General features: G+C 40.0%; 1 protein-coding gene across 4 annotated transcripts in view; it reads right to left on the reverse strand.

Annotated features, from left to right (window-relative positions):
- The window catches only part of LOC130915406 (sialoadhesin), a 32,078-nt gene that overhangs the window by 4,838 nt on the left and 8,391 nt on the right, over positions 1-18,849 (reverse strand). The window contains exons 1-7 of one of the 4 annotated variants that reach the window (XM_057835398.1): positions 8,727-9,443; positions 8,081-8,308; positions 7,925-7,998; positions 7,391-7,792; positions 6,994-7,299; positions 2,423-2,686; positions 2,051-2,326 (exon numbers count right to left, since the gene is read on the reverse strand). In XM_057835398.1, the coding sequence (XP_057691381.1) occupies positions 2,051-2,326; positions 2,423-2,686; positions 6,994-7,299; positions 7,391-7,792; positions 7,925-7,998; positions 8,081-8,139 (1,381 nt within the window). In that variant the 5' untranslated portion in view covers positions 8,140-8,308; positions 8,727-9,443. Of the gene's footprint in view, positions 1-2,050; positions 2,327-2,422; positions 2,687-6,993; positions 7,300-7,390; positions 7,793-7,924; positions 7,999-8,080; positions 8,309-8,726; positions 9,444-12,650; positions 12,707-16,555; positions 16,692-18,393; positions 18,402-18,849 lie in introns of those variants that run through there. The other 3 variants (XM_057835401.1, XM_057835397.1, XM_057835400.1) reach the window with 3 other exon arrangements.

Raw genomic sequence — 18,849 nt, forward strand, 5'->3', positions numbered from 1 at the left:
ATTATGCATAAAATGAATCAAAAACAAATAGCTTGAAATTTGAAATGTGTAGAGAGTTATGGATATTCTGTGATAAACAAAAGCGTTTTTAGCCCTGATTCAGAGGAACTAACAGTTTGAGCACACTTCAGACCCTCAGGGAACTTATTTTAGAGGTGAGGAGCATAATAACTAAATGCTGCCTCACCCTGCTTGGTTCTTGTTCTTGGAAGATACAGGAGACTGGTTCCAGACGACCTTAGGGGTCGAGATGCTTCATAGGGATCCAACAAATCAAGCATGTATTTTGGTCCAAAGCCATTTAGTGTTTTGTAGACGAACAGTAGTATTTTATAGTTTATCCTTTGACTCACTGGAAGCCAGTGTAACGATTTCAAAACCTGTGTGATCCTGTTTCCTTGTATTTGTAAGGACTCTGGCAGCAGCATTCTGGAGGAGCTGCAGCTTCCTGACTGATTTTTTATCAAGACCTGTACATATACCGTTAGAATAGTCCAATCTACTGAAAATGAATGCATGCATTAGTTTTTCCATGTCTTGTTTAGTGAGAAGCCCCTTATTTCTGGGGATATTTTTTAGGTGGTAATAAACAGATTTAGTGACGGACTTTAGATAGCTATCAAATTTTAGGTCTGAGTCAATAATTACACCAAGATTTCTACTTGATTTGTAGCTGTAAGAGACATTAACATTCCAGGCAGTTCGGCAGTTCGTTGTTTATGCGTCATGTTAGCATACCGTACACTTATTCACCCTTTGGTTCTCTACTGTATTTTTATTTTAAATTGCCTTTCAAGCTCACATGTCTGTTTCTGGTGCTGGATTCTATCAAATAAATTTCCCCCCAAAATGAGACTTACAGTGCTGCTCGAAAGTTTGTGAACCCCACAGCGATGGTCAGATTTTTTGTAAAAAAAACTAAAATAACCTTATTAAATGTTAAGTTATACCCAAATCCACAATACTGACATTCCAAATAATGGACTGAAACAAAAGAAATAGTTATATTGTCATTCTTTATTTAACAAAAGTGGTTGATTTAAGAAAAACTCAGATATCATGTGTGCAAAAGTATGTGAACCCCTTCAGTTAATAGGATATTGCGCCTCCTTTTGCAGAGATTACCTCAACCAAACGGTTTCTGTAGTGACTAATCAGCCTCTCACATCTACTTTGGGGGATTTTTGCCCATTCTTCCTTGCAGAACGCAGTCAGTTGAGAGAGGTTTGATGGGCGTCTGGCATGAACTGCTCGCTTCAGGTCCCGCCACAGCATTTCAATGGGATTTAGGTCAGGACTTTGACTGGGCCAGTCCAGAACACGAATCTTCTTCTTTTTCAGCCATTCCTTGGTTGTATTGCTGGAATGCTTTGGATCATTATCATGTTGCATGATCCACCTTCTGCCAAGCTTTAACTTCAAAACAGATGGCGTCAGGTTATGTTCTAGGATTTGACAATATTCCTCAGAATTCATGATTCCCTGGACTATGTGGAGTTGTCCAGGTCCTGAGGATGAAAAGCAAGCCCAGATCTTGACATTCCCACCTCCATGCTTCACTGTTGGGAGAAGGATCTTTTGGTGGTATGCAGTGTTGACTTTTCGCCAGACATGGCGGTTTTGGTTGTGACCAAACAGTTCAATTTTGCACCTACATCAGTTGATGAAAACTCTTTTTAATTTAGTCTCGACAACACAACTGTTAAAAAAACAAAAAAAAACTACTGAATTGATTGATTAGGAAATCAGGTTGAAATAATAGAAAATTCCAAAATGTTGAGGGGGTTCACAAACTTTTGAGCAGCACTGTATACTCCAGTGCGACCTATACATGTTTTTTTTTCCTTTTCATTGCACACTTTTTGGCAGGTGCGACTTATACTAGGGTGTGATTTATAGTCTAAAAAATACGGTAATCATAAATGTTAAAAACTGGAAATGAATATTTTTTTTATTTACAGTAAAAAAAAAAAGAACCAAGTATTGCAATGACATTGATGAGACTTTTCCGACTACTTCCTCTTAACTAGTAATGTGTACGTGAACTCACCGCCCTCTCCTTGTCGCTGGAACAGAATCATGGAGTCGTTCCCAAGCACGTTGCGGGCCGAGCAGGTGACCGTCTGCTCCCCACCGTCCGTGCGACCCCGTAGAGTGGCCGTGAGGGCGTCGGCTGAGAGGGACGCATTGTAACCCCTCGGCAGCGTGGTACCATTGACACTCCAGCTGATGGCGGGACGCGGGTTGGACCGCGCCGAGCAGACGCAGCTCAGCTCCCCGTCATTCATCATGCAAATTGACAAGTGGCGCTCGATGACAGGCTTATCTAGGGACAAATGACCTCTTGTGTTTACTTGTTGCTAGGCAGAATAGGCAGGACGGAATTACTTATTTACATTTATTTGCAGTGAAAATTACATACATTGAACGTTGAGGACGGTGGCCCGTGACTGGGCGCGTCCCACCGAGTTTTCGGCCATGCAGTGGACTGCCATGTCCCGCGTCACGTTGTACAGGCGGATGCTGTGCGTGCGCTGTTGTAGGTGGACTGTGTGCCCATGCTGGCGGTAGGACCAGTGGTACTCGGACACCGGCGGGTCGGCTTTGCACGAGCAGGCCAGCAGGACGCTGCCCCCTTCCTGCACTGTCAGGGTCTGCACCTGCACTTTCACCTCTTTTGGTGGGACTGCAGAGAGGGAAATGGATTTTTTCTATGTGTTGGTCATGTTGTAAATAGATGTTGCTAGGCAAAATAACTCTGCCGTATAGACCCTACCCACGTGACGTCACAACTCCGCTCTCTTGAATGGTACCGCCCAATTGTCCGTCAAAACATAGTGTTAACCTGTTACGGCTACGTACATTCCTCCTATTTACGGCGTGTTTTTCTGCTGCTTAACATTAATAATCAAAATGGTGAAGGCGTGTGTGGCTGTTGGTTGCACTAACAGAGAAGATGGAAGGAGAGACTTGAAGTTTTACCGTATTCCGAGGGATCCAAAGAGGAGAGCGAAATGGACGGCTGCAATTCGACGTGAAAACTGGGCACCAAAAAATCACCACAGACTATGTAGTAGTCATTTTATATCCGGTAAGATGCATTTAAGTTATACTTAGAGGGTTTTGGGCTGACAAATAACCACAATTAAGATCATTGCTAGGCTAATCGCCGACAACATACACGTATGTGTGTAGTGAGAGTGCTATCGCTAAACCATATAAACATTAAAAGCCTTAACTCCATTGACAAACGACATGAAATACATTAGACTTGACAGTGGATGTTAGCAATAACAAAAGATTTTGAATTGAAAATTTCGTAACTCACCTTTCCAAGCACAAGATAGATTCCTGCCAAATTTTCGTGAACGAGGACCTCTTTCACCCAACCAGCAACGAAGTATTTATAAGCCTCCAAGCTCTTGAAGTTTTTCAAATTTTCGTGAGAATAGGCTGATTTTGTGTGGACAAGATAATTGTAAATATCAGCGTAGCAGATGTCAGGCAGACAGGGCGAAGACAGTGGGTCGAAAAACATCGATTTGGGCATCAAATATGGATCTGGCGACTGTATAGAACGAAGCTTTTCCACATAACGCCTTTTATGCAACACATCCAGTGAGTTTACGGCATCAGAAAGCACCGGGTCTTCCATGAAATGCATTTTAAATTCCTCGATCAATTGAAACCAATGCTAATACAGAGACAAAATGACGGACAAGTGGGCGGAACCATACAGCGAGCACGTGGTTTTGTGACGTCGGTGGGTAGGGTCTATAGGGCTGAGTAACTCTTGCCCCAAAGTTAAATAAAAAATCATCACTACATAACAGCTGTAAAGCATTTAAATGTTTTTAAATGTAAATTTTTTAATATATATTATATATAAATTAGGGCTGTCAAAATTATCGCGTTAACGGGCGTTAATTTTTTAAAATTAATCACGTTAAAATAGTTGACGCAATTAACGTAGATGCCCCGCTCAGACAGATTTAAATGACAGTACAGTGAAACGCTTACTTGTTGTGTTTTATGGAGTTTTGCCGCCCTCCGCTGGCGCTTGGGTGCGACTGATTTTATAGGCTTCAGCACCCATGAGCATTGTGTAAGTAATTATTGACATCAACGATGGCGGGCTACTAGTTTATTTTTTGATTGAAAATTTTACAAATTTTATTAAAGCGAAAACATTAAGGGGGGTTTTAATATAAAATTTCTATAACTTGTACTGACATTTTTCTTTTAAGAACTACAAGTCCCTCTATCCATGGATCGCTTTAACAGAATGTTAATAATGTTAATGCCATCTTGTTGATTTATTGTTATAATAAACAAATACAGTCCTTAAGTACAGTATGTTGAATGTATATATCCATCTTGTGTCTTATCTTTCCATTCCAACAATAATTTACAGAAAAATATGGCATATTTTATAGATGGTTTGAATTGCGATTAATTGCGATTAATTACGATTAATTAATTTTTAAGCTGTAATTACTTCTTTTAAAAATTTTAATCGATTGACAGCCCTAATATAAATTAAAAACTGAGATTTTTTTATATTAGCCACAAACATTTATTTTCTTAGTTTTGGGGGTGATGAAAATACAAAATCAACAAATTAAATGCTTTTTTTGGGACAAATATTCAAGTATGAGTTTTAAAATAAATAATCAGGAGTAAAATGTGAATAAATTATGTCATTTTTTTCACCATGGCAACCTTTGTGGGGCACTTCCTGAACCCCCGGCCCCGCGCCGTGGCCCCGCCGGTGAAATACCACTACTCATATCGTTTTTCTACTTACTTAGTGAGGCGGGAGGGCGAGCCCCAAGCGGGCTCTCGCTTCTGGCGCCAAGCACGCCCCCCTCCGGGGACATTAGCAGGTAGGGCAATTTAAATGTAATAATTAAGTTTGAAACATGTTACTGTCCCACAGAATTATTTTTAAACAAGAAAAAAAGTAGATGCCAATCCATTAAAAAAGGGGGGGAAAAATGCTTGTCTTTATTAAATGCTTCATTGAGTGTTCACTCAAATCCGCTCCAGCTGCTCACTTACACACACTGAGTTGCCACAGCAGCTGTTTAACAAGTTAAACGATTGACGCATGTGGCCCTCTGTCAATCAATGTTTACTTTAATAAGCAACTCCAGTTCACTCTCTGATGAACAAAGAGCAGGGAGAGGGAGGAAGGGAAGGAACGTGAGACTATGCGATCGGCTCGGGACAGCTCATTTGTATTTATTTATCTTTTTTTTAATTGAAAAAAAAAATCCACGATGGACTGACGGCACGAAGTTTGAAGCGTGAAGTAGCGAGGGATCACTGTAATAGGCATTTTTCTCTATGGCAACATTGGTGGGGCACTTCCCGACTTGCCCCTGACATTAAAAAGTCGAAATGAATTGGATGTCTATCACTGCCAATGACAACCAATGAGTTAAATATGAAAAACTGGCCTCTTTCACCATCACAACATTGCTGGCGGGGCACTTCTCACCTTGCCCCTAACATAAAAAGACAAAATGGATTAGACCTCTGTAACTGCCAATGGATGCTCATGAGTTAAATACAAATTGCCAAACGAATAGGTCTTTTTTTTGCCATTGCAACCTGAGTGGGACACTGCCCAACATAAAAAGTCAAGATCAATTGAATACTTTTTACTTACTGTTGTCTATTTCTTGAAATATGAAAAATTATCAAACACACAGGGCACGGCAACCATGGGGTGGCACTTCCTAACATAAAAAAGTCCTATCGTATTTGAAGTCTATCGGCATCAAGGTCAGTCGTTTAGGGCTGCAGCTATCGAATATTTTAGTAATCGAGTATTCGACTGAAAATTCTAACGATTAATCGAGTAATCGGATAAAACATTTTTTTAGGTAAGGAGCAATTATAAATATACACGAGAAAACAAGACATTTCATCTAATATTGAACCATTTTCAGTGAATCAATGTCTTTATTTTCGATGTACATCGTTGAAAACAGCCAAAAATTGCCTCTCAGAAGTGACAAAAAAACTTTTTTACTGTTTTCACTCAAAAACTTCTAAATTTTATTTATACCTAAAAATTTCATTTTGCTTAATAAACACTAGGGCTGCAGCTATTGATTATTTTAGTAGTCGATTAATCAATGAACTAGTTCGAATAATTGAGTCATTGGATAAACATGGAAAAATCAAAATACCTGAGCTGGGCCTCAAACGGAAAAAGAAAATGTACGACAAAAGAACAATTGGCTAATTTACATAGCAAAAATCCACTAGCTTAAATGCTATAAAATACCACCTTTTTTTTTTTCTTTTTTTACAATGCTGTTAACAAATGGTTCAGACACATATTCCCACCAAAAAATGGTAAATATACCTTTAAACTAAATTACAAATGCATTAAAAAACATTAGCTCAAACAAAAACCTAGCTTATGTTGGTCTTAACAGGGAGCAGCTGGATTTGGCCATGTAAGATGAGGCAGACTAGAGGGCAGTGTATCCACCCAAATCAATGAAACTAAATGCAAACACTTTCAAAAACAATCCATTACAACGCCACTTTAATTAAACGAATACTCGAAGCAGCAAAATTTAATTCGAATCTTTTTTTCTAATCGAATACTCGAGTTAATCGATTAATCGTTGCAGCACTAGATGAGTTAATTATGAAAAGTTGTCAAACAAACAGGCATTTTTCACCATGTAAACCTTAGCAAGCACTTCCCAACTTGCCCCTGACATTAAATTATCCTAAATGGATTGGACATTGTTCACCTTCAATGTCAGCTAATGATTTAAAAATGAAAAATGTATTAAACAGGGTTTTTGCAATGTGAGTCATGATGGGGCACTTCTCGAACTGCCCCTAAAATGAAACAAAAAAAAGTCTAAATGTATTGGATGGATTGATTATGAAAAATCTGTCAAAAAATGTCACAATGGCGACCATGGCAATATTAAAACACCAATAAAACCGTGACTGGCTTACATGTAACACGCAGATCCTTGACGGCGGCCACCAAATTGGCTGTGGGGTAGCTGAGCTCACATCGTAGTCCCGCCTTCACCTGCCGTGTCACCCTGAATGTGAACGATGACTGCAGCAGCAGTTGGCGATCTTGTTCGTAGAGGGTCCGCACTTCCTGGTCCCCCACCGGATGCACCCCTCTTTCCCACTTCCAACGCAAAGTCGGGGGCCCGGTGGGGCACTGGAAGCGAACACTGCAGTTGAAGGTGACCACCTGACCCTCCGCTGCTGACGACACGCCGCTGATAACAGGAGCATCGGGGGTGTCTGCCGGGGAAGGCAACATCTGTCATTTTTATGGTTTATACTAATAAAACTTTATTTCAATTGCTACCTAAGTGAGTTGAGTCCCACTCACCCACAACGTCCAGACTGAAAGATTTAGCCCTCCCCCAATTAGATTCTCCAGTCCCCTTTAAAGCCACTTCATAAGTCTTTGCGTCCTCCATGCTGATCCCTTCCATCTTCATTGAGCAGTCGCCATCAGTCACCGAACCCGACAGCGACACGCGTCCTTGGAAATCATCGTCGATGTCCTCCGCCTCTTCGCTGTTGAAGGCCACACAGGAAGTAGGGAAGAAGGAGAGTCGGCGGCGACCTCGCAGGCGCAAGCGCACGTCCACCTCAGAGCGTTTGCTTCCCGACGTTGAAGGGGAAGTGAAGGAGCAGGGGATGAGAGCACATGAGCCCACCACAGTCAGCACTCGGTTAGGTATGGAGGGTTCCAGCGTTGAGGCCTGCAGCCCCGCGCATAAGGCTGCTGTTTGGATGCACATCACATGGTATAATGACATAAAATAATCACTTCTACAGTGGGGCAAAAAAGTATTTAGTCAACCACCAATTGTGCGAGTTCTCCTACTTGAAAAGATTAGAGAGGCCTGCAACATACCTGTTAAGTTGTAGAAATTGCAAATAGGGAGATTTCTGTTTGCCAACCCCGATGACGCGCGCGCGCGACAATCACTAAGACAAAATGCAACCATTTTTTTTCAAGTTCATTTTGGTCACAACACTTGTGTGAAAATTAACTACACTGTCAAAGAACCTCTTTTTGGTGGCATCAGAGATAGTCTTCAACTTGCTCCATGTATTGTCTGGCATCATGTGATACTGCTATGTTGCCTGTGTCATGCCAGTTCTCTTTGTTCGTGTAATCAACATCTAGGATATCCTCAGCTTTCCTGATCACATCCATTTGCACAAATTTGGACATCAGCTTCCTCAGCAGCCTCTTCATCTCATCAACCATCACTCCAATTAGGGTTTCGTCAGACTAAATCAGCAAGATTAAAAACATTAATTACATCATTTAGAAAATTAATCATATTTGTTTTTAAAAGTATCTTTGTCGTGGCAGTTTTTTAATTGAATTTTAACCTAGAATTGAAACTTTATATTTTTTGTTTCAGCACAGTAATAATGATATAATGTAATAAAGTGTACAGTATACACTTTAGCTTTAGCATAATAGCGAATCTAAATGATTAAACTTCAAGTAAGTAACGATACGCTTTCTCCCTTAAATTCATATATTGTGGGGGTAGGACCGCAGTGGTTTAATATTCCATGATGTTTGATCCACGAAAACACAGAGTAAAGCAGCGACTTCTTCCTCGTCATCGTTCTCCCATCATTAGCTCTAATGCTATTAGCATTAGGCTAGTTAGCTATCGCTGGCAGGTAAGACTTACGGCAATTACGTTGACGAACGTCGTTTTTCCCGAATACTGGAGGCCGACCAGGGTCAGCTCCATCTCTTACTTCCAAAATAAAGACTTGAACCAGTCTAAAAGCCGGTTTATTAGTGCCAGCATCTTGGGAAGTCGATGGTGCTTCGCCTCTTCCCTCCCTGTCAGATGTTTGGTTGGGCTCTTCCAGCTCTGAAGGGGAGGGAGGGCAGGGAAGTCGGAGACGGCCAGGCTATTCGTTATTGGTCACTTTCCGAATCGGGCCGAATGGTATCGTTACAAAACGGTGACAAACAAAAATGTAAAAAAAAAAAAAAAATTGACATTTTTGGAAAATCGGGAGATTTGGCTTTCTAATCGTGAGGCGTGAGCATTGGGGTCAAAATCGGGAGTCTCCCGACCAAATCGTGAAACTTAACAGGTCTGCTGTAATTGTCAACATGGGTAAACCTCAACCATGAGAGACAGAATGTGGGGGAAAAAAAAACAGAAAATCACATTGTTTGGTTTTTAAATAATTTATTTCCAAATTAGAGTGGGAAATAAGTATTTGGTCACCTAAAACCAAGCAAGATTTCTGGCTGTCAAAGAGGTCTAACGTCTTCTAACGAGGTCTAACAAGGCTCCACTCGTTACCTCTATTAATGGCACCTGTTTTAACTCATTATCGGTATAAAATACACCTGTCCACAATCTCAGTCAGTCACACTCCAAACTCCACTATGGCCAAGACCAAAGAGCTGTCGAAGGACACCAGAGACAAAATTGTAGACCTGCACCAGGCTGGGAAGACTGAATCTGCAATAGATAAAACGCTTGGTGTGAAGAAATCAACTGTGCGAGCAATTATTAGAAAATGGAAGACATACAAGACCACTGATAATCTCCCTCGATCTGGGGCTCCATGCAAGATCTCACCCCGTGGTGTCAAAATGATAACAAAAACGGTGAGCAAAAATGCCAGAACCACACGGGGGGACCTAGTGAATGACCTACAGAGAGCTGGGACCACAGTAACAAAGGCTACTATCAGTAACACAATGCGCCACCAGGGACTCAAATCCTGCACTGCCAGACGTGTCCCCCTGCTGAAGCCAGTACACATCCAGGCCCGTCTGCGGTTCGCTAGAGAGCATTTGGATGATCCAGAAGAGGACTGGGAGAATGTGTTATGGTCAGATGAAACCAAAATAGAACTTTTTGGTAGAAACACAGGTTCTCGTGTTTGGAGGAGAAAGAATACTGAATTGCATCCGAAGAACACCATACCTACTGTGAAGCATGGGGGCGGAAACATCATGCTTTGGGGCTGTTTTTCTGCAAAGGGACCAGGACGACTGATTTTTTTTTTTACACATTCTGTCTCTCATGGTTGAGGTTTACCCATGTTGACAATTACAGGCCTCTCTAATACTTTCAAGTATGAGAACTTGCACAATTAGTGGTTGACTAAATACTTATTTGCCCCACTGTATATGTATAACGCTTGTTCTGTAAAGCATATACTCGTATATACAAGAGCACAAGAACAATATACAAATATGTTTATGCAATTACAATATTATTAAACAATATTACATAAAAAAAAGCATGTAAATGAAGTTGTTTTTGAAAATACAAACGAAAGTATAAAAAAGTGCTCCAGAAATATCGTTTATTTTTACCAGTATTTAATTCTAAATATGATTCTTATTCATGTTTACCGTAAAGCATATTATGATTACAAATGATATAAATTACATATTTATAATACAAATCAATAACAATTATTAAAAATAATTTAAAGAATTTTATAAATAATAAGTATTATTTTGAAATAATTTCAAATATACTTATATTTGTAGTTACTTTTTATCATTGAATAATAACAATAATAGAAGTTAAAAAAAACAATAAAAGTAATTCACTTTTTTTTGCTATTGCAATAATAGATTAACGTATATTAACCTATAATACATACTGTATAACAGTATGATATAAAGTATTACTGGTAAATTTTTAAAATTATAAACAAAAGTGAAAAAAAAAAGGTAAGACAAAAGATATGTGTTATTTTTAAATATTTGTTTTTTGTGATTATTTACCACCAACAACAATTATAGCTTCTAATATTAATAATAATGACAATAGTGGCTTGGATTTATATATAAAAAAAGTAATATACAATTGTATGAAAAAGTATCTGAACCTTTTGGAATTTCTTGCATTTCTGCACAAAATCACCATCAAATGCAATCGATCTTTGTCAAAATCACACAGATTAAAAAGCTATCTCCTTTAACTAAAACCACACAAACATTTATAGGTTTTCATATTTTAATGAGGATAGCATGCAAACAATGACAGAAGGGGGGAAATAAGTAAGTGAACCCTCTGCCTAAGGCGACTTAAAGAGCAATTGAAAAATTTTTACCAAACATTTTAAGTTGGGTGTGTGCCGAATCACTGATGAGTGGTTTAAAGCTGCTCTGCCCACTATAAAATGCACACCTGGTAAGAAATGTCTTGATGAGAATAATTGCCTGATGTGCATCATGGCTCGGTCAAAATAGTTGTCTGAAGACCTGTGATCAAGGATTGTTGATTTGTATAAAGCTGGGAAAGGATACACAACCATCTCTAAAAGTTTGGAATTTCATCAATTGACAGTCAGAGAAGTTGTTTACAAATGGAGTTTGTCACTGTTGCTTCTCTCCCAAGGAGTGTCCGTCCACCATAGATGATGCCAAGAGTTCAGCGCAGAATACTCAGAGAGGTAAAAAAAGAACCCTAGCATGTCTGCTAAAGACTTACAGAACTCACTGGCACTGTCCAATATCTCTGTGCATACATCAACTATATGTAAAACTATGGCCACCAATGGTGTTCATGGGAGGACTCCACGGAGGAAGCCACTGCTGTCTAAAAAAACACATTGTTGCACGTTTAATGTTCGCAAAAAGGCACTTGGACACTCCACAGAAGTTTTGGCAAAATATTTTGTGGACTGATGAAACCAAAGTTGAATTGTTTGGGAGTAACACACAATGTCATGTATGGAGAAAAATGGAACAGCTCACCAACATCAACACCTCATCCCCACCGTGAAGTATGGTGGAGGGAGCATCAGAATTTTGGGCTGTTTTGCTACCTCAGGGCCTGGACAACTTCAATCATTAACTGATTAATGAATTTAAAAGTTTATCAGGATGTTTTGCAAGAAAACCTGAGGCCGTCTGTCAGACAGTTGAAGCTAAAAAGAGGATGGATGCTGATACAAGACAATGATCCAAACCACAGAAGTGAATCAACTTCAAAATAGTTTCTGAAAAACAAAATACACGTTCTGGAGTGTCCAAGTCAAAGTCCAGACTTGAGGTGACTGAGCATGACTTAAGGACAGCGATTCATGCAAGACATCCCAGGATTCTGGCTAAACTTCAGCAGTTTTATAGAGAAGAATGGACCAAGATTAGTCATGATCGATGGGCCAGACTGATCTGCAGCTACAGGAAGCGTCTGGTTGAAGTTAATGCTGCCAAGAGGGGAGGTTTAGTTAAAGCAGATGCTATTTTTTAATCTGTGTGATTTTGAAATCAGAAAAAGCAGATCACATTAGATGGTGATTTTATGCAGAGAAATTGTGAGAAATTCCAAAAGGTTAAGATACCTTTTCATACCACTGTATATCCATAGAATGATTTAGCCTGAAAAAAACATAAAAATAAAAAAATACTCAAATAAAATTACAAATTTGTTAAACTGTCATTTTAACTGACAATGCTGGGATTACAACAAATAAATACAGCATGTTTGGGCTTGTGTTTTCAGAGGGAAAAACAGAGCATTTTCTCCTCCTTACATACCACACATACAATAAAATACATTGCAATTCCTGCCTATTTTAACAAAAAAAAACATTGCTATAAATGATAATTTGGCACTCACCAAAGAGCAGGGGCCACATGCGTGCAACGGCCGCGTCCACATGCGGATGACTCCGTCTTCCGTCAAGACCGGTCAAGAACAGGAAGTAGATTTAGGATGAAGGGCAGTTGCACAATTCCCTTCCACCTCATTATCATGCATTATTGTTGTGATGTGTTTGGAATTTCAATACACACTCCTGTATAGCATGTTGATTCTTGTATCAAGATTCTTTTATATTAAGTAGGGACAGTATGATTAAGATTAACATTCGCGCGTGTGGTGAGTTTCCAAGGCCATGTGACAGCCAGGCATGAGTCATCCTCACACTGTTGCTTTAAAATTAAATTCAAACTGTTAAGACCCAGTGAACAATTCCAAAGGGACACTTGCATCCTTCAAATTTCCAAAGCAATAAATTGGAACAATTGTCTCCGAATAGCAACTTGACTTCTGTTTTCATTTCGTTATCTTCAATTTTTATTTAATCAAACTAATACAATTATTATCATGCTTTTAGAGTGCATGGAACAATGACATCATCGACATGACAATAGACAGGAAGAGGAACAACGCAGAAAGACCACCTCAGCAAAATACACTTCTCTACAAAAACTAAACTTAGTGCAAAAGAAGAAGACCATGTTATGAGACCACTCTCATCAAGTGGGTCACGCTTGACCTGAGTAACAAAAACAAATCACATCATATCTCGGTGAAACTAAAAAGCATGCAAGCTTGGCGTACACGCCAGGACAAAGGATTTGCCTGTCTTGCACCGAGAATCGAAAAAAACATAAACAAAAACAAGAGTTCAGTCAGTATGTGAAGAAAAACAAAAGAATACATGCAAATCATTCGGGGAAAAAAAACAAAGCAAAGAAGATATGGAGTGAAAAAAAATGAACAAAATTTTTTTAGATTTTTTGAAAGCATGTAATCATTACAAAAATACAAATAAAAAAAGGTAAAATGTAGAAAAAACAAAAAGAATTCAAATACAATTGTTTTTAGTGCTTACTTCACAATTAAAGCACAATCAAAAGTACAGTCGGGCAAATAAGTATTTAGTCAGCCATTAATTGTGCAAGTTCTCCTGAAAATATTGGAGAGGCCTGTAATTGTCAACAAGGGTAAACCTCAACCAGGAGGGACAGAATGTGGAAAAAAACCCTAGAAAATCACATTGTTTGATTTTTAAAGAATTTATTTGCAAATCATGGTGGAAAATAAGTATTTGGTCAATACCAAAAGTTAATCTCAATACTTTGTTATGTACCCTTTGTTGGCAATAACGGAGGCCAAACGTTTTCTGTAACTCTTCGCAAGCTTTTCACACACTGGCTGCGTTCCAATCACGGTTTGAGTTGCCCTCGCTCACTTGCCCTGAGCACTTGCGATGACGTCACACTGACGCCACTTGGAGGGTGGAGGGAAAGTGGTCGGAGGGGGAGCGAAAGACGTAAATGGAATACACCTGCCCTCGTTCACTTACGGCAAGAAAATCATGGGACAACCACAAGGTGTTGGAGTAGCGCTATACTGCTTATTTCAAATCAGTAGCGCCTCCAGAAATTCTTCATAGGGGTGGCCAAATGGGGCCACTTAAAACCTTGGGGTGGCACACCAAAAATTAAAAGCCATAATTTCAGGTTTTTATTATGTTGTAGTATTAAACAGGCCAGTAGAAAATTGTCAGAAAGACTTCAAGACACACCTTCTTATATACTTTTGTTGATGGTGTTATATTGTTTATTGTATACTATTATATTGTGTTAACGCACATAGTCCATAATAGTCCAGTCAAAATTTTGAGTTCCGCAGCTACTACAATCTGACATTATACTGGCGAGTGGGGTGACTAGTGGGGTAGCCAACAAATTCATTGGGTGGAGCCGTGGCCAGGCCTCGCCACCCCCTGGTGGCATCATTATTCCACATCGCACAAAATATACTGCGACTCATGTCAATAAACCGAAGAAGTATTCCGCGCTTGACGGCAATACGTTGGTACCTGGGAATTATCAGAATTTTATTTGGGCATTTCATTATTTACTTATTTATTTGTCTACACCTTAGAATCTGTAAACAGATTTGTTGTACAAATACATTTTACCTATTTGAAGTTTAAGTTCAGTCCAGGCCCGGATCTAGGTTTACCCACCAGGGTGGGCACTAAGAAAACTTGAGGGGGCACCCCAAATGTGGGCTTTTTTTTTAACCCTCTGCATTTCTCCAGGCTTCGGAACGGCGCAAGTAGGACACTGGCTTGTGTCCCGTTGAGGCTGCATTAATTTTGGGGGGGTTTGTTTTTTGTTTGTTTGTTTTTTTTCATTCTCACTGTCGGCGTGATGTCACGATGACGTCATCTCGCATAGCAACGTGTCGCCATTTTGAGATGGGGGCACACACAGGTAAACATCCGTAGACAAACGCCTGAAATTCATATATTTCAGGTGTGTTTTGCGTCTTTTTTTCATTAAAAACATCTTAAACATGACTTATTATCAGGAGTCACTGCCGACAGACGCGAGGAGGCGATACAACTTAAAATTAGCGTGTATTGGCCAGCAAATCTGCCCATACAAAGTCGCAGCTGATAGCTGGATAAGCAATCCAAAGGAATTGCCTGCAGTGGAGTTCGGTAACATCTACAACTACCTCACAAAGTCACCCAGTAAGTTGACCTTTACCAATTACGTGGAATATGTACTGTGAGGAACTAAGAAAACTGGTAGTATATACGGAGTGATCATTTCTGCCGTAACCGGTAATTTGCCTCCAAGCGTTATTTAGCTGTGAACACGTCACGGCAAAATAACCAATTCCCACCAGGCCAATAATATACCGATTGACCGATCAGAGCAGTTCATGGCAAAAGAAAAATAACGCTTTGCAAGTTGTCAGTTACGGTAATAATAAAAATGCTTAGTCTATTGAATCCTAGCAGCTAATTGGGGCAAGAAAAATCGATTAAAGTTTACTCACCAGTAATAAAATGTCAGCTGCAAACGTACAGTAAATGTGCCTGGATTTAGGTTCCCACTGGCGAGAATGGTCCACTGAACCGTCTTGTTTTACTGTTCCTTAATTAATTGCTTTCAACCATTTGCTTGTCCTTTTCTTCTCACGAGGAAGAATAAAGAACTTCAAATGCGGCTCCGAACTCTTCCTTGTGTTACAAACCTCAACACGGCAACTTTTAGTCATTCCGATGGAAAAAAAGACCGCAAATAAGACAAAAGTTCAACGCGTTTGTACTTCAATAAAGGACAGAGCAACTGCTTGTGACTCGTGTTTTGCCCCCATTTCAATATGGCGACGCATTGTTGTGGCTGGTGACATCATTAATGCCCGGATGTCCGACTGCGAGAATGTGTCTGGAGGAGAGAGAGGAAGCGCGCGGATAACAAATGAGGTTGGAAAAACAGCTTGTTTTGGTGATTGCTTGTTCGGCGTGGTTGCGGCCAACAGTAACCGTTAATCCTGCAATAAAAAAGTAGGTGAGACCAACTCTCCGTGCGTTCTCTATATCCAATGCGACGCTAAATAGAGACTGTGCCGTCACGATAGTCGTGGCTATGAACACCTTTCTCGTATCAACGACTCTACAGACGTGGCTATGTCTAAGCAGGTTTATTAACACTCAAAAGGGTGAAACTAAAGAAAACAGACAAAACAACACAATCAAATTATGCACAATATATGAAATCGCATATGTACTGCCCTATCTGTAGCAAACTGCATATGAAAATATGAATAAACAATTAGCAGAGCGCCCGAGACGCCATTTTGCCGACCCTCTAACTCGTGGGTAATTAGCATATCACAAGTTTCATGCTAAGTAAATCTGTCTCACTTTTTTAGCACTGAAGTACACACAATTCACATATTTACGTTTTTAAACACATTTAAACAATACCTACCGGCGATGCAACCTCAAATTCAAGGCAAAGTGGTCACAGAGATGGTGCGAACTGACTGCGGCCGTCGTCGTGTGATTCCCTACTGAACAACTACTGAACATCCGTGTGACAGTTTCTTTCAAATAAAATGCACATGGGATGCAGTAAATTAAGGCGTCCACTAGATGATGCTAATAAGACGTAAAAGCAATAAACTCAGGTATTCAATCACAAAACCCATCAATCTTTTATGCATAACAGAACACCGACATTTTGATTGGGTGGGCACGACTCACACCTGGCCCACCCATAGATCCGGCCCCGGTTCAGTCCCTCCCAACGCCATTTGATTGACAGACTATTCCTTTCGTTAAAAGCAAAATAGAAATAGAAACATCAATGACAAAAATTGTCATCGTTTTTTCCTTTTCTTTACTGACAAAAGTGAAAGTCAATAAAAAAGTCACTTTGACTATATCCATTTATTTCTCTTTATGTTTATTTATTTTTTATTTTATTTTGGCACTCCTGTTATTGCATGCGTCCTGCCATAACTCCCACATATAGTCTAATTTTTAAATTTTTATTTATTAACAACAATGATAAATTTTACAATTCCAAAGGCAGTTTGGTATCACATTCAAACACTGTGCTGGCTCCTCCATTCATTTTCTTCTTCTTTGGTGGTAAATAGACAGCAGCCAACGGTATTTGAGCTTCATTATCACCACCGCATAGACATATTTTCCGTGTACCACTGCAATGCATTGTGGGATACAGGGAGCTACGGCGTGACCATTGTTTTTCACTCGATCACTGAGCCCTCTGAGGGTCCATCTCACCAAGTTCACTTCGCTGTTTTGGGAATTGGAACGGTCCTTAAGATGGCGGCGGGGATTCCCCTGGGGGCTGTGGCTAGGGCAGTGCTTCTCAATTATTTTCTGTTACGCCCCCCCAAGGAAGACGTAAATGTTTCGAGCCCCCCCAACTCTCTGCCGCCACTGTAAATAGTATCATTCGTCTATATTACTATTATAAGTACGCCTCAGCCTAACATTGTGTCCTTTTTTTTCTATTAAAGAAAAAAAGTAACATAGATCAACTTATAATAAAGTATAACTTTTTTAACATTGTGTTGCTTGTAACAGAAAAGACTTAACGCGCATCAATTTGCCTGAAGTTAAAAAAAAATAAAATAAAATAAAAAAAAAGTCACATCCAAACTGTAAAAATACACTCAAGGTACATTTTTGACCATTTGATACTGAAAAATAAAATGTAATAAAATCAGTAAATAATAACAAATTCAAATTGATTAGATACATTTACTCTTCAGGACAACATGCCAAAAAATTTGACCGAAAAAAAACAAAACTGAATAGAAGGGGGGAAAAAGGTCTTTGGACAGAAGGAAAGTTTTTATTTTCGCTGATTCACCACAGTGCTCACTGGTTTACTGATATAACACTGACAAAGCAGGACGATTGTGACAATTGGCAATATTCGGCACGTTTTCGCTGAAAAACAATCAAGCGGCTTATCAATGAGATTGAGGTCTAATGTCTTTAAGTGGCATCTTAACTGATTTGGCTTCTCCGCTATAATCATTTTTAGACTCAGTAAACAGTGGTCTTTCCTCATTTCCCACTATATTAAAAGTCAAAGGCAAACGGCCCGAAAAAAGCGCATTCTCGGCGGCCGAGGGAGAACCGTAGGTGAGGGCGGTGGTCGTGACGATCCCAAGCCGAAAACGGCACTTCACGGCCGGACACGTGAGAACCGAAGAAGACAGCGGGTCGCTGCGTGAGTCCAGCTCTGCATGAGTCTCTTCCGTGTGCTCTTGCTTACTTCAAAAATACTGCACGCACTTTGAAAATGAGAGCGCCACTGCCACCTACGGAGTGGATGTGCAAGTACACTTTATTCTAGTACGGCAAAAAAAAAAAAAAAAAAAGCATTTTCCCCGAGGTCACTCGCGCCCCCCCTGGCATCGCCCCACCATTTGAGAAGTACTGGGCTAGGGCAAGTGAGCGAGGGCTCATTTAAACCGCGATTGAAACGCAGCCACTGTTGCTGGTATTTTGGCCCATTCCTCCATGCAGATCTCCTCTAGGGCAGTGATGTTTTGGGGCTGTCGTTGAGCAACACTAACTTTCAACCTACTCCACAGATTTTCTAGGGGGTTGAGATCTGGAGACTGGCTAAGCCACTCCAGGACCATGAAATGCTTCTTACAAAGCCACTCCTTTGTTGCCCTTGTTGTGTGTTTGGGATCATTGTCATGCTGAAAGACCCAGCCACGTCTCATCTTCAAT

The sequence above is a fragment of the Corythoichthys intestinalis genome, chromosome 4 (assembly GCF_030265065.1).
Source record: "Corythoichthys intestinalis isolate RoL2023-P3 chromosome 4, ASM3026506v1, whole genome shotgun sequence".
Classification (NCBI taxonomy): Eukaryota; Metazoa; Chordata; class Actinopteri; order Syngnathiformes; family Syngnathidae; genus Corythoichthys; species Corythoichthys intestinalis.